Raw genomic sequence first — 15,605 nt, forward strand, 5'->3', positions numbered from 1 at the left:
AATGTTCTTTTTGCTTCGGGAGGGAGGCAGAAGGCTGGGGGGAGAGAAGGAGCAGGGCGTGGGGGAGCAGGCAAATACTGGTTGGATTTCAGGAATCGGTACCTCTGAGAACACCCCTCCCCGCCAATTTTACCCCAAATTGTTCTCAGGGCTGCAGGCAGCAATCTATCCTGCCCATTACGATTAATTTTCTCATGTGGACTTTGCAGCGGGGGGCGTGAGATCAGAGGTCTGCCCCGTTAATAAAGGCCGTCAAACAACCCTTGTGTTTCCACTTCAACCTTTTTTCTCCCAGTTATTTCCCCAGTGCTCCCGCTTCTGAGCCTTGGGCAAGGTGCGTGGGAAGGCAGGAACGGAGACACACCCTGAGCCGGCCTTGGCTGAAAAACGAAGACACTGTCATCGAGAGCTGTTTCCGTGACCGCATGGCCCCTCTCCTAAGTACCGAGTGCCAGGGGGGTGGCGGGTTGGGGGGAGTCAAGGAACCCGGAGTGTCTCTCTGCCCTGGCTGGGAATTGCTCAGAGAACCCCAGCCACGTTGAAGTGGGAGCAGGACGCTCTAATTCCCTGAGAAGCGCATGTGGCATCTTCGGATGGAAATCAGAGCTATCGCCCTCCCTCTTTTCCCAATCCTGCCGTGCCCCCACTTCCCATGCTCCTGGATGGGAGGGGCTCAGCTACTGTCCTTTCACTTGCATAAAATGTTTATTTGTGACAAAGTTCCCTCCCGAGACCTGCTCTAAATCTGAAGCTGGTCAGGCCTGGAGGTGAGTCCTGAGATGCAGAATGATCCTGAGACAGACAGCTGTGGCTCTCCAGCCCACGTGCGGCAGGTAGCTTTCCCTGGAGGAGAGGAGCGCTCCACCATCGTGGCTACCACCGTGAGAATGGAGCCATTCATCGTGTGCTGAGCCCCGGGCATAATGTACGTGTACCGGGCAGGAGCCACACCCCATCTACCCCGTGTTTGGCTCTGGAAGCCCCCTCTTCCTCCTTCCCCCTAGTGCAAACGGGGGTACTTGAGGCCTAACCACTGACCAAGGGGCGAATTGTTTGGGAGAGATGGGACCCCCACCTCCCAGGACCTGGGATGGGTCGGAGTCGAGAAGGGTGGGGATCCTGCAGGTTGAAGAAAAAGCAGGTGACTCAAGAGTGAGGGCTGAGATGAAGACTCCACTATGGCTGGCTTGGGGGGCAGAAAGCTGCTAGCCCCTGTACCACCAGGCCACATCCAATTCCAAGCTCCCTTACAGGGCTCATCCAACCTGGATAAATTGAAAGCACCATCCAGGGAGAGAAACTTGCCCTTAGCTACCCAAAGGAATGAGTGCCTGGGATGGATGATAGGGGGGTGGAGGGTGGGGCTGTTCGCAGGAGACGGGAGCAACTTTCTTCCCAAACCAGAGCCCAGAGCTGTTCAGTATCAACTCCAGGTAGGCCTCCTCCATCCCGAAACTCCCTGAGCAGGTCGTCGGCTCCTGCCAGTCTGGTGCCCTCGGTTCTTGGGACAGGGGCTGGATGAGGGAGCCCTGCTTCTCCAGGCTGAGGTATCTGTGTTGGGGCAGCAGCCGGGAGCTTGGGAACGGATGCCCTCAGACGAGGTTGTTGATGAGCCGCTGCTCCTGTTCCAGGGACAGCTCTTCCGTGCTGGCGCGGTAAGCATCACCTGTAGGAAAAGGAAAAGCGGGAGTGCCATCAGGCCTCATTCCCTCCCCATCCAGGAACTTATCCATTCATTCAATCGTATTTATTGAGCGCTTACTGTGTGCAGAGCACTGGACTAGGCGCTTGGGAAGTACAAGTTGGCAATATATAGAGACGGTCCCTACCTAACGGTGGGCTCACAGTCTAGAAGGGGGAGACAGAGAACTAAACAAAACATATTAACAAAATAAAATAAGTAGAATAAATATGTACAAGTAAAATAAATAGAGTAATAAATACTTACAAACATATACATATATACAGGTGCTGTGGAGAAGGGAAGGAGGTAAGGCGGGGGGATGGAGAGGGCTCAGTCTGGGAAGGCCTCATTCATTCATTCATTCATTCATTCATTAAATGGTATTGAGCGCTTACTGTGTGCGCTTACTGTGTGCAGAGCACTGTACTAAGCGCTTGGGAAGTACAAGTCAGGAACATATAGAGAAGGTCCCTACCCAACAACGAGCTCACAAACTAGTTGTCTAGACAACAAAACAAAACATGTAGACAGGTGTCAAAATCGTCAGAATAAATGGAATTAAAACTTAATCCTCAACTCCCATATGCTGAGTGTTTCGTGGACCTGTCAGCCAGATTGGCAGTAGTCCCCCTGCCAGGACTCCTTGACGGAGTGGGTGATGGGTGGCTAGGGAAGATATATAGAGAAGCAGCGTGGTTTAATCAATCAATCAATCAATCGTATTTATTGAGCGCTTACTGTGTGCAGAGCACTGTACTAAGCACTTGGGTAATACAAGCTGGCAACATATAGAGACAGTCCCTACCCAGCAGTGGGCTCACAGTCTAGAAGGGGGAGACAGAGAACAAAACCAAAACCAGTGGAAAGAGCACGGGCTTGGGAGTCAGAGGTTGTGGGTTCTAATCCCGCCCACCACTTGTCAGCGCTGTGACTTTGAGCAAGTCACTTAACTTCTCTGTGCCTCAGTTCCCTCATCTGTAAATGGGGATTAAGACTGTGAGCCCCATGTGGGACAACCTAATTGCCTTGTATCTACCACAGCACTTAGAACAGTGCTTTGCACATAGAAAGCTCTTAATAAATACCATCATTATTATTATTATGGTAAAGCAGCATGGCTCAGTGGAAAGAGCCCGGACTTTGGAGTCAGAGGTCATTGGAGTCAGAGGTCATCGCACCCTCCGCTCCTCCACCGCTGATCTCCTCACCGTACCTCGCTCTCGCCTGTCCCTCCATCGACCCCCGGCCCACGTCATCCCCCGGGCCTGGAGTGCCCTCCCTCTGCCCATCCACCAAGCTTGCTCTCTTCCTCCCTTCAAGGCCCTGCTGAGAGCTCACCTCCTCCAGGAGGTCTTCCCAGACTGAGCCCCTTCTTTCCTCTCCCCCTCGTCCCCCTCTCCATCCCCCCGTCTTACCTCCTTCCCTTCCCCACAGCACCTGTATATATGTATATATGGTTGTACATATTTATTACTCTATTTATTTATTTATTTATTTATTTATTTTACTTGTGCATTTCTATCCTACTTATTTTATTTTGTTGGTATGTTTGGTTCTGTTCTCTGTCTCCCCCTTTTAGACTGTGAGCCCACTGTTGGGTAGGGACTGTCTCTATGTGATGCCAATTTGTACTTCCCAAGCGCTTAGTACAGTGCTCTGCACATAGTAAGCGCTCAATAAATACGATTGATTGATTGATTGATTGGTTCAAATCCCAGCTCCGCCACTTGTCAGCTGTGTGACTTTGGGCAAGTCACTTCACTTCTCTGGGCCTCGGTTCCCTCATCTGAAAAATGGGGATTAAGACTGAGCCCCCAGTGGGACAACCTGATCACCTTGTAACCTCCCCAGTGCTTTGCACATAGTAAGTGCTTAACAAGTACCAACATTATTGGTATTCTTTTAGACTGTGAGCCCACTGTTGGGTAGGGACTGTCTCTATATGTTGCCAACTTGTACTTCCCAAGCGCTTAGTACAGTGCTCTGCACACAGTAAGCGCTCAATAAATACGATTGATGATGATGATTATTCGTATAATAATAATTATATTATTATAATATAATAATTATATAATATGGTGCCTGCCGTCACGGACAAATCAAACGCCCTTTTCTACGGAATCCGGGAAGATGATATTTTGTAACGATTAAAATAATTTTCCGAGCGAGCGAGGTCGTTTGCGCAGTAGGGGCGGCCCGGCGCCTGACTTACCGAGTGCTTAGTCCGGGGCTCTGCGTGCCGGAAGCGCTCAGTAAATAGGATCGAATGAATTCGAATGAATGATCCTTCTAGACTGTCAGCCCACTGTTGGGTAGGGACTGTCTCTATATGTTGCCAACTTGTACTTCCCAAGCGCTTAGTACAGTGCTCTGCACACGGTAAGCGCTCAATAAATACGATTGATTGATTGAATTATTATCATAATCTGATTTCTGGAGTTAGAATCAGCAGGCCTGGGCCCACTTGTGGGTGAGAGCCCAGGTTTCCAAAAATCAAGGAAACGGGGTGAGAACAACTTCAGCTGCCTTCCCTCTTCCCTCCCACCATCCCTTTATCTCTGCCCCGGCCCGGGTGCCTGGAGTAATTCATTCATTCATATGTTGCCAATTTGTACTTCCCAAGCGCTTAGTACAGTGCTCTGCACATAGTAAGCACTCAATAAATACGATTGATGATGATGATGATGATTCATTCGAGAAGCAGCGGGGCTTAGTGGAAAGAGCACGGGCTTGGTAAATAGAGGACGTGGTTCTAATCCCGCCTCTGCCCTTTGTCTGCTGTGTGACCTTGGGCAAGTCACTTAACTTCTGTGTGCCTCACTGCAAAATGGGGATTAAAAGTGTGATTAAAACCTCATTACCCTGGATCTACCCCAGAGCTTAGAACAGTGCTTTGCACATAGCAAGCGCTTAACAAATGCCATTATTATTGTTATTATTATTCAACTGTATTTGTAAGTGCTTACTGTGTGCCAAGCACTGTACTAAGCGCTTAAGAGAGTAACATTATGGGCAGGGGGGGGTATTCAGCGGAGAGTGTGCAGAGCCATGTCAGGTACACGCCCTCAGAGCAGTGACTTGATAAATAGTATTTATTGTGTGCAGAGCACTGTATTAAGTACTTGGGGAAGTCCCGTACAACAAAGTTGGTAGACACGCTCCCTGCCCACCATGGCTTACAGTCTAGGAAGAAAAGAGATGGATGTTCTTTCAATCAATCAATCGTATTTATTGAGCGCTTACTGTGTGCAGAGCACTGTACTAAGCGCTTGACCTCCCCACTCCCTGCAAGGAGGGGGAGGTAACCTAGCATTGTGTGCAGAGCACTGTAATTATTATTATTATGGTATTTGCTAAGTGCTTACTTGGTGCCAAACACTGTTCTAAGCAATAGTGTCAATGCAAGGTAATCAGATTGTCCCACATGGGGCTCACAGTCTTAATCCCCATTTTACAGATGAGGGAACTGAGGCCCAGCGAAGTGCACGTGGCGGAGCTGGGACTGTGAGCCCGCTGTTGGGTAGGGAACGTCTCTATATGTTGCCAACTTGTACTTCCCAAGTGCTTAGTACAGTGCTCTGCACACAGTAAGTGCTCAACAAATACGACTGAATGAAGTGACTTGCTCAAGGTCACACAGCAGACAATAATAATAATGAGGGCATTTGTTAAGCGTTTACTATGTGCGACTGTTCTAAGTGTTGGGGAGGTGGGGGGGATACAAGGTGATCAGGTTATCCCACGTGGGGCTCGCAGTTTTAATCCCCATTTGACAGATGAGGTAACTGTGGCCCAGAGAAGTGAAGTGACTTGCCCAAGGTCACACAGCAGACAATAATAATAATGATGGCATTTGTTAAGCGCTTACTATGTGCGACTGTTCTAAGCGCTGGGGGCGGGGGGGGGGAGGGGAATACAAGATGATCAGGTTATCCCATGTGGGGCTCGCAGTTTTAATCCCCATTTGACAGATGAGGTAACTGAGGCCCAGAGAAGTGAAGTGACTTGCCCAAGGTCACACAGCAGACAATAATAATAATGAGGGCATTTGTTAAGCACTTACTATGTGCGACTGTTCTAAGTGCTGGGGCGGCGGGGTGGGGGGGATACAAGATGATCAGGTTATCCCATGTGGGGCTCACAGTTTTAATCCCCATTTGACAGATGAGGTAACTGAGGCCCAGAGAAGTGAAGTGACTTGCCCAAGGTCACACAGCAGACAATAATAATAATGATGGCATTTGTTAAGCGCTTACTATGTGCGACTGTTCTAAGCCCTGGGGGAGGGGGGATACAAGGTGATCAGGTTATCCCACGTGGGGCTTGCAGTTTTAATCCCCATTTGACAGATGAGGTAACTGAGGCCCAGAGAAGTGAAGTGACTTGCCCAAGGTCACACAGCAGATAATAATAATAATAATGATGGCATTTGTTAAGCGCTTACTATGTGCGACTGTTCTAAGCGCTGGAGGGGCGGGGGGGAATACAAGGTGATCAGGTTATCCCACGTGGGGCTCGCAGTTTTAATCCCCATTTGACAGATGAGGTAACTGAGGCCCAGAGAAGTGAAGTGACAAAGTTGGTAGACACGTTCCCTGCCCACAAGCTGTGGAGTCGGGATTAGAACCCACATCCTCTGAGTCCCAAGGCCACGCTCTCTTTCCACTAAGCCGCACTGCTTCTGTAGTAAGTGCTCGGGAGAGATCAATACGACAAAGTTGGTGGGCACGTTCCCTGCCCACCGCGGCTTATGATCCGGAGGGAAAAGGGATTTGTGTTCTCCCTCCGCTCACCTCTCCACCCGCTCCAAGGTGGGAAAGGTGGGCTAGCAAGGTGGCCACATGCCACTGGGCCTGCTGGTCAGGTTAGCCCTTCGGCTGTCAGTAATAATAATAATAATAATAATAATAATAATAATAATAATAATAGCATTTATTAAGCACTTACTGTGTGCAAAGCACTGTTCTAAGCGCTGGGGAGGGTACACGTTTTCTAGACTGTGAGCCCACTGTTGGGTAGGGACCGTCTCTATATGTTGCCAACTTGGACTTCCCAAGTGCTTAGTACAGTGCTCTGCACACAATAAGCGCTCAATAAATACGATTGATTGATTGATAGCATTTATTAAGCACTTACTGTGTGCAAAGCACTGTTCTAAGCACTGGGGAGGGTACAAGTTTTCTAGACTGGGAGCCCCCTGTTGGGTAGGGACCGTCTCTATATGTTGCCAACTTGGACTTCCCAAGCGCTTAGTCCAGTGCTCTGCACACAGTAAGCGCTCAATAAATACGATTGAATGAATGAATGTTGTCCCACGGGAGGCTCACAGTCTCAATCCCCATTTTACAGGGGAGGGACCTGAGGCCCAGAGAAGTGAAGTGACTTGCCCAAATTCACACAGCTGACAGTTGGAGGAGCCGGGATTTGAACCCATGACCTCTGACTCCAAAGCCCGGGCTCTCACCACTGAGCCACGCTGCTTCTCAAGTACTTAAGTGGCATAGGCTGGAAGAGATGGGCAGCAAGAGGCACCATTTAGCGTGGCTCAGTGGAAAAGAGCCCGGGCTTTGGAGTCAGAGGTCATGGGTTCAAATCCCGGCTCCACCAATTGTCATCCGTGTGACTTTGGGCAAGTCATTTCACTTCTCTGGGCCTCAGTTACCTCATCTGTAAAGTGGGGGTTAAGACTGAGCCCCCCGTGGAACAACCTGATCACCTTGTAACCGCGCCAGCACTTAGAACAGTGCTTGCACATAGTAAGCACTTAATAAATGCCATTATTATTATTATTATTAGCCCTTGCTTGCTCCCTGAGCTCTCCCCTCTAGAAAGCGCTTAATAAATGCCATCGTTATTATTATTATGGTAAAGTAGCATGGCTCAGTGGAAAGAGCCCGGACTTTGGAGTCAGAGGTCATTGGTTCAAATCCCAGCTCCGCCACTTGTCAGCTGTGTGACTTTGGGCAAGTCACTTCACTTCTCTGGACCTCAGTTCCCTCATCTGAAAAATGGGGATTAAGACTATAAGCCCCCTGTGGGACAACCTGATCACCTTGTAACCTCTCCAGTGCTTAGAACAGTGCTTTGCACATAGTAAGCGCTTAATAAATGCCATTATTATTATTATTATTAACCCTTGCTTGCCCCCTGAGATCTCCCCTGTAGTAAGTGCTTAATAAATGCCATGTGCTTAGTACAGTGCTCTGCACACACTAAGCGCTCAATAAATACGATTGAATGAATGAATGAATGAATTATTATTATTATGGTAAAGCAGCATGGCTCAGTGGAAAGAGCCCAGGCTTTGGAGGCAGAGGTCATCGGTTCAAATCCCAGCTCCGCCACTTGTCAGCTGTGTGACTTTGGGCAAGTCACTTCACTTCTCTGGGCCTCAGTTCCCTCATCTGAAAAATGGGGATTAAGACTGTGAGCCCCCCGTGGGACAACCTGATCACCTTGTAAACTCCCCAGTGCTTAGAACAGTGCTTTGCACATAGCCTTAATAAATGCCATCATTATTATTATTATTATTAGCCCTTGCTCGCTCCCTGAGCTATCCCCTCTATCAGCAGCGTGGCTCAGTGGAAAGAGCACGGGCTTTGGGGTCAGAGGTCAGAGGGTCATGGGTTCGAATCCTGACTCCACCACATGTCTGCTGTGTGACCTTGGGCAAGTCACTTAACTTCTCTGAGCCTCAGTGACCTCATCTGTAAAATGGGGATTAAGACTGTGAGCCCCCCGAGGGACAACCTGATCACCTTGTAACCTCCCCAGAACTTGCAACAGCGCTTTGCACATAGTAAGCGCTAAACAAATGCCATTATTATTATTATTATTATTATTATTATTATTATTATCAGCAATTCACCTTCTCAACATTAAGAATAGGGGCTAGATCCTCAGGCCCAGCCTCACAAGCATGGGGCAGGACAAAGGAAAGCACAAGAGAGTGACTCTATTATTATTACTCTATTTATTTTACTTGTACCTATCTATTCTATTTATTTTATTTTGTTAATACGTTTGGTTTTGTTCTCTGTCTCCCCCTTCTAGACTGTGAGCCCGCTGTTGCGTAGGGACCGTCTCTATATGTTGCCAACTTGTACTTCCCAAGCGCTTAGTACAGTGCTCTGCACACAGTAAGCGCTCAATTCGATTGATTGATTGATTGACTGAAAGCCAGGGGTGGCTGTGTGTGTTTTTGTGCATCACCCACTGCACAGCTCCCGCCACCCAGCGCGATCCCAACTTTGGGCCTCCCTGCACCCCGGGGCTGAGCGGCCTGTCTTAGACGCCCCTCCGCTTCCAGCCGGGCCCGTCCGGCTGGTCCCCGGGGTCCGTTACCTGTGTGGCAGCCGTGCAGCCAGACGCGGTGCCCGTCGTATTTGCAGCGGCAGCGCATCACGTTGTTGGAGAAGTCGGACTCGGCCACTTCGTACTTGGGGTTCACAACCACCTGGGGCGGAGGGAGGGAAGGAGGGAGGAACCCGAATTATGCTGTGGTCGCGACAAGATGGTGGTGGTTGAAAGGAATACAGGGCAGGAGCCAGAAGACCACAAGCCTTGAAGCTCCAGAGGGCTCCGCAAGTCAGAGGTCATGGGTTCTAATTCCCCCTCCACCACTTGTCAGCTGTGTGACTTTGGGCAAGTCACTTCTCTGTGCTTCAGTGACCTCATCTCTAAAATGGGGATTAAAACCGTGTGGGGCAACCTGATTACCCCGTATCTACCCCAGCGCTTAGAACAGCGCTTTGCACATAGCGCTCAACGAATACCATCATCTGTAAAATGGGGAGGAAGACCGTGAGTCCCCATGTGGGACAACCTGATGATAATGTTGGTATTTGTTAAGCGCTTACTATGTGCAAAGCACTGTTCTAAGCGCTGGGGGGGAACACAAGGAGATGAGGTTGTCCCATGTGGGGCTCACAGTCTTAATCCCCATTTTGCAGATGAGGGAACTGAGGCACAGGGAAGTGAAGTGACTTGCCCAAGGTCACACAGCAGACATGTGGGGGAGGCGGGATTCGAACCCATGACCTCTGACTCCCAGGCCTGCGCTCTTTCCACTGAGCCACGCTGCTTCTCAATGATCCTGTATCCCTCCCCCCCCCCAGCTCTTAGAACAGTGCTTGGCACATAGTAAGCGCTTAACAAATGCCTGTCCTCATGTTTTGTTTTGTTGTCTGTCTCCCCCTTCTAGACTGTGAGCCCGTTGTTGGGTAGCGACCGTCTCTATATGTTGCCGACTTGTACTTCCCAAGTGCTTAGCACAGTGCTCTGCACACAGTAAGCGCTCAATAAATGTGATTGAATGAATGAATGAAATGCCATCATTATTATTAGTATTATTACGATAACGTAATAGGCTTCACCCTGGCACTCCTTGCCCCTCTCCATGCCCAGTGGGTTTGTTCTTTGTTTTATCATCATCATCATCATCAATCGTATTTATTGAGTGCTTACTGTGTGCAGATTATGGTATCTGTTAAGCACTAACTATGTATCAAACACTGTTTTAAGCTCTGGGGTAGGTACAAGTTAATTAGGTCAGACACAGTCCCTGTCCCACATGGCGCTCACAGCCTATGTAGGAGGAAGAACAGGTAATCCCCATTTCACAGTTGAAGAAATGATGATGAGGGCATTTCTTAAGTGCTTACTATGTGCCAAGCACCGTTCTAAGCACTGGGGAGGTTGCAAGGTGATCAGGTTGTCCCACGGGGGGCTCACAGTCTTAATCCCCATTTTGCAGATGAGGTCACTGAGGCCCAGAGAAGTGAAGTAACATGCCCAAAGTCACACAGCTGACAATTGGTGGTTTTGGGATTTGAACCCGTGACCTCCGACTCCAAAGCCCCTGCTCTTTCCACTGGGCTGTGTTGCTTCTCTGAGGCTTCTCTGAAGAAACTGAGGCACAGAGCAGTGAAGTGACTTGCTCAAGATCCTGCAGCAAGCAGCTGGCGGAGGCCGGGATTAAAACCGGGTCCCTTCTAGACTGTGAGCCCGTTGTTGGGTAGGGACCATCTCTATATGTTGCCAACTTGTACTTCCCAAGTGCTTAGTACAGTGCTCTGCAAACAGTAAGTGCTCAATAAATACAATTGAATGAATAATAATAATAATGGCATTTATTAAGTGCTTACTATGTGCAAAGCACTGTTCTAAGCGCTGGGGAGGTTACATGGTAATCAGGTTGTCCCACAGGGGGGGCTCACAGTCTTAATCCCCATTTTCCAGATGAGGTAACTGAGGCCCAGAGAAGTGAAGTGACTTGCCCAAAGTCACCCGGCTGGCAACTGGCAGAGCTGGGATTTGAAGCCATGACCTCTGACTCCAAAGCCCGGGCTCTTTCCACTGAGCTCTTTTAGACTGTGAGCCCACTGTTGGGTAGGGACCGTCTCTATATGTTGCCCACTTGGACTTCCCAAGCGCTTAGTCCAGTGCTCTGCACACAGTAAGCGCTTAATAAATAAGATGGATTGATTGATTGATTGATTGAGCCCTGCTGCTTCTCTAATGATGATGCCCAGGCCCGCCCCGTGCTCTATCCACTAGGCCATGCTGCTTCTGAGGTTCCCAGGCGCCGCTCACCTGGAAGATGTAGTTCCCCGGCAGCACGTCGGTAATGTCCACCCACTGGCAGTCAATGTCGTGACGATACGTGTCCCAGCAGCCCACGGTCACACCCTGCTCCCCAAAGTTGGCACACGCGTAGCGCCGCTGCAGCCCTAGGGGGAAGGCACTGGAGGCTTCATCATCATCATCATCATCAATCATATTTATTGAGCGCTTACTGTGTGCAGAGCACTGGACTAAGTGCTTGGGAAGTACAAGTTGGCAACACATAGAGACAGTCCCTACCCAACAGTGGGCTCACAGTCTAGAAGGGGGAGACAGAGAACAAAACCAAACGTGCTAACAAAATAAAATAAATAGAATAGATATGTACAAGTAAAATAAAAAGAGTAATAAATACGTACATATATGCAGGTGCTGTGGGGAAGGGAAGGAGGTAAGATGGGGGGATGGAGGGGGGACGAGGGGGAGAGGAAGGAAGGGGCTCAGTGTGGGAAGGCCTCCTGGAGGAGGTGAGCTCTCAGCAGGGCCTTGAAGGGAGGAAGAGAGCTAGCTTGGCGGATGGGCAGAGGGAGGGCATTCCAGGCCAGGGGGATGACGTGGGCTGGGGGTCGATGGCGGGACAGGCGAGAGCGAGGTACGGTGAGGAGATCAGCGGTGGAGGAGCGGAGGGTGTGGACTGGGCTGTAGAAGGAGAGAAGGGAGGTGAGGTAGGAGGGGGCGAGGGGATGGACAGCCTTGAAGCCCCGGGTGAGGAGTTTTTGCCTGATGCGCAGATTGATTGGTAGCCACTGGAGATTTTTGAGGAGGGGAGTAAGATGCCCAGAGCATTTCTGGACAAAGACAATCCGGGCAGCAGCATGAAGTATGGATTGAAGTGGGGAGAGACATGAGGATGGGAGATCAGAGAGAAGGCTGATGCTTCAGAGGCCTCAAGGAAGTGGCTGAGGAGTGGGACAGTCCCCCCGTCCCCCAACCCTGAACTCACCCCTCTCCCTGGGGCCAAAGCCAAGGCATGGGGGCTACAGGACCATCCCCTCTCAGCTCGCACATGCTCTGCCCCCTCTGTCCACCCACCACCGGTCTCTCGGCCAGCGGTCTTTGGGCACCGGAGGCCAGAGTCTGAAGACGCTGGGCAGTAATAATAATAATGGCCCTTATTAAGTGCTTACTATGTGGCAAAGCGCTGGGAAGGTTACAAGGTGATCAGGTTGTCCCACAGGGGACTCACAGCCTGCATCCCAGGGTGGCTCAGTGGAAAGAGCATGGGCTTTGGAGTCAGAGGTCATGGGCTCGAATCCCGGCTCCGCCAAATGTCTGCTGTTGGACCTTGGGCAAGTCACTTAACTTCTCAGAGCCTCAGTTCCCTCATCTGTAAAATGGGGATTAAGACTGTGAGCCCCACGCGGGACAACCTGATCACCTTGTATCCCCCCAGCACTTAGAACAGTGCTTGGCACATAGTAAGCACTTAACAAATGCCATTATTATTATTATTATTATTATTATCCCCATTTTCCAGACGAGGTCACTGAGGCCCAGAGAAGTGAAGTGACTTGCCCAAAGTCACCCAGCTGACAAGTGGCGGAGCCGGGATTTGAAGCTGTGACCTCTGACTCCAAAGCGTGGGCTCTTTCCCTACTGAGAGCTCACCTCCTCCAGGAGGCCTTCCCAGACTGAGCCCCTTCCTTCCTCTCCCCCTCACCCCCCTCTCCATCCCCCCCATCTTCCCTTCCCCACAGCACCTGTATATATGTATGTTTGTACATATTTATTACTCTATTTATTTATTTATTATACTTGTACATATCTATCCTATTTATTTTATTTTGTTAGTATGTTTGGTTTTGTTGTCTGTCTCCCCCTTCTAGACTGTGAGCCCCCTGTTGGGTAGGGACCGCCTCTATGTGTTGCCAACTTGTACTTCCCAAGCGCTTAGTCCAGTGCTCTGCACACAGTAAGCGCTCAATAAATACGATTGATTGATTCTCTAAGCTTCTCTAAGGAGACGCGGGGTGGGGCCCCGTTGCCCCTTTCCGCAGGGGCCCTTCCAGGCCTCGCCTACCTGTGGGGCAGTCGGTGTCCTCCAAGCAGAAGCTGGCTTTGTGGCCTTCAGCCACCTTGGAGCCGTTGAGGGTGAGAAGATCGTAGTGGGTGAAGACCTCAATGCTGTGATAGTGCCTGCAGGAGGGACGGAGCAGGTGAGGACGATCCCGGGGCTGGGCCCACCCGGAGGGACGGAACCGGGCATCAGCCATCAGGGAGAATCAATCAATCAATCAATTGTATTTATTGAGCGCTTACTGTGGGCAGAGCACTGTACTAAGCGCTTGGGAGAAGGGCGGGGCTTCCCCAGCGGTCGGAGGTCTGGGGCTGCCCGCCATGGTGGCGGCTGGCCTCCAACCCAGGAGCAGGCAGGAGGCCGCATTACTCCCAGCGAGCGGGCCTCAACCTGACCCATGGAAGACCATGCCCTGCCACCCCTATAATAATAATAATCAATCAATCAATCGTATTTATTGAGTGCTTACTGTGTGCAGTATGTTTGGTTTTGTTCTCTGTCTCCCCCTTTTAGTCTGTGAGCCCACTGTTGGGTAGGGACCGTCACTAGATGTTGCCAACTTGGACTTCCCAAGCGCTTAGTCCAGTGCTCTGCACACAGTAAGCGCTCAATAAATACGATTGATTGATTGAAGATCACTGTACTAAGCGCTTGGGAAGTACAAATAATATATAATAATCAAAGCCCTACTGAGAGCTCCCCTCCTCCAGGAGGCCTTCCCACACTGGGCCCCCTCCTTCCTATCCCCCTCATCCCCCTCTCCATCCCCCCTGCCTTACCTCCTTCCCCTCCCCACACCCCCGTATAGATGTAAGCGCCTTGTACTTCCCAAGCGCTTAGTACAGTGCTCTGCGCACAGTAAGTGCTCAATAAATACAATTGATTGATTGATTAATAAATGCCATCATCATCATCAAAGGGTATTTCCCTCATGAACCCAACCGAGGTCAAAACTGGCCGCTGTTCCCGCTTCTTCACGGACAACAGCATCTGTGTATATGTACATATGTTTGTATGTATTTATTGCTCTATGTATTTATTTTATTTGTACATATTTATTCTATTTATTTTCTTTTGTTAATATGTTTGGTTTGGTTCTCTGTCTCCCCCTTCTAGACTGTGAGCCCACTGTTGGGTAGGGACCGGCTCTATATCTTGCCAACTGTTGGGTAGGGACCGTCTCTATATGTTGCCAACTTGTACTTCCCAAGCGCTTAGTACAGTGCTCTGCACCCAGTAAGCGCTCAATAAATACGATTGAATGAATGAATGTATATGTTTGTATGTATTTATTACTCTATTTTATTTGTACATATTTATTCTATTTATTTTCTTTTGTTAATATGTTTTGTTTGGTTCTCTGTCTCCCCCTTCTAGACTGTGAGCCCACTGTTGGGTAGGGACTGGCTCTATATGTTGCCAACTTGGACTTCCTAAGCGCTTAGTACAGTGCTCTGCATACAGTAAGTGCTCAACAAATACGATTGAATGAATGAATGAAGGTATATATATGTTTGTATGTATTTATTACTCTATTTTATTTGTACATATTTATTCTATTTATTTTCTTTTGTTAATATGTTTTGTTTGGTTCTCTGTCTCCCCCTTCTAGACTGTGAGCCCACTGTTGGGTAGGGACCGGCTCTATATGATGGCAACTTGTACTTCCAAAGCACTTAGTACAGTGCTCTGCACACAGTAAGCACTCAATAAATACGATTGAATGAATGAATGAAGTAATAATGATTTGTTAAGCACTATGTGCAAAGCACGGTTCTAAGCACTGGGGAGGTTACACGGTGATCAGGTTGTCCCATGGGGGGCTCACAGTCTTAGTCCCCATTTTAAGATGAGGGAACTGAGGCTCCAAGAAGTGGTGACATAATAATAATAATGGCATTTATTAAGCACTTACTATGTGCAAAGCACTGTTCTAAGCGCTGGGGAGGTTACATGGTGATCAGGTTGTCCCACAGGGGGCTCACAGTCTTAGTCCCCATTTTACAGATGAGGGAACTGAGGATCCAAGAAGTGGTGACACATAATAATAATAATAATAGTAATAATAATAATAATAATAATAATAATAATAATAATAATAACATTTATTAAGCACTTACTATGTGCAAAGCACTGTTCTAAGCACTGGGGAGGTTACATGGTGATCAGGTTGTCCCACGGGGGGCTCACAGTCTTAGTCCCCATTTTCCAGATGAGGGAACTGAGGCCCAGAGAAGTGAAGTGACTCGCCCAGAGTCACACAGCTGACAAGTGGCGGAG

The 15,605-nt window shown here is 49.2% G+C and overlaps 1 protein-coding gene across 1 annotated transcript in view; it reads right to left on the reverse strand.

Annotated features, from left to right (window-relative positions):
- Nucleotides 1-440: 440 nt before the first annotated feature.
- LOXL4 (lysyl oxidase like 4) overlaps nt 441-15,605 on the reverse strand; it is a 57,006-nt gene continuing 41,841 nt past the window's right edge. The window contains exons 15-18 of the mRNA XM_038743353.1: nt 13,329-13,444; nt 11,279-11,415; nt 9,029-9,140; nt 441-1,666 (exon numbers count right to left, since the gene is read on the reverse strand). Coding sequence (XP_038599281.1) covers nt 1,593-1,666; nt 9,029-9,140; nt 11,279-11,415; nt 13,329-13,444 — 439 coding nt within the window. The 3' untranslated portion in view covers nt 441-1,592. The remainder of the gene's footprint in view (nt 1,667-9,028; nt 9,141-11,278; nt 11,416-13,328; nt 13,445-15,605) is intronic.

The sequence above is a fragment of the Tachyglossus aculeatus genome, chromosome 3 (assembly GCF_015852505.1).
Source record: "Tachyglossus aculeatus isolate mTacAcu1 chromosome 3, mTacAcu1.pri, whole genome shotgun sequence".
Taxonomy (NCBI): Eukaryota; Metazoa; Chordata; class Mammalia; order Monotremata; family Tachyglossidae; genus Tachyglossus; species Tachyglossus aculeatus.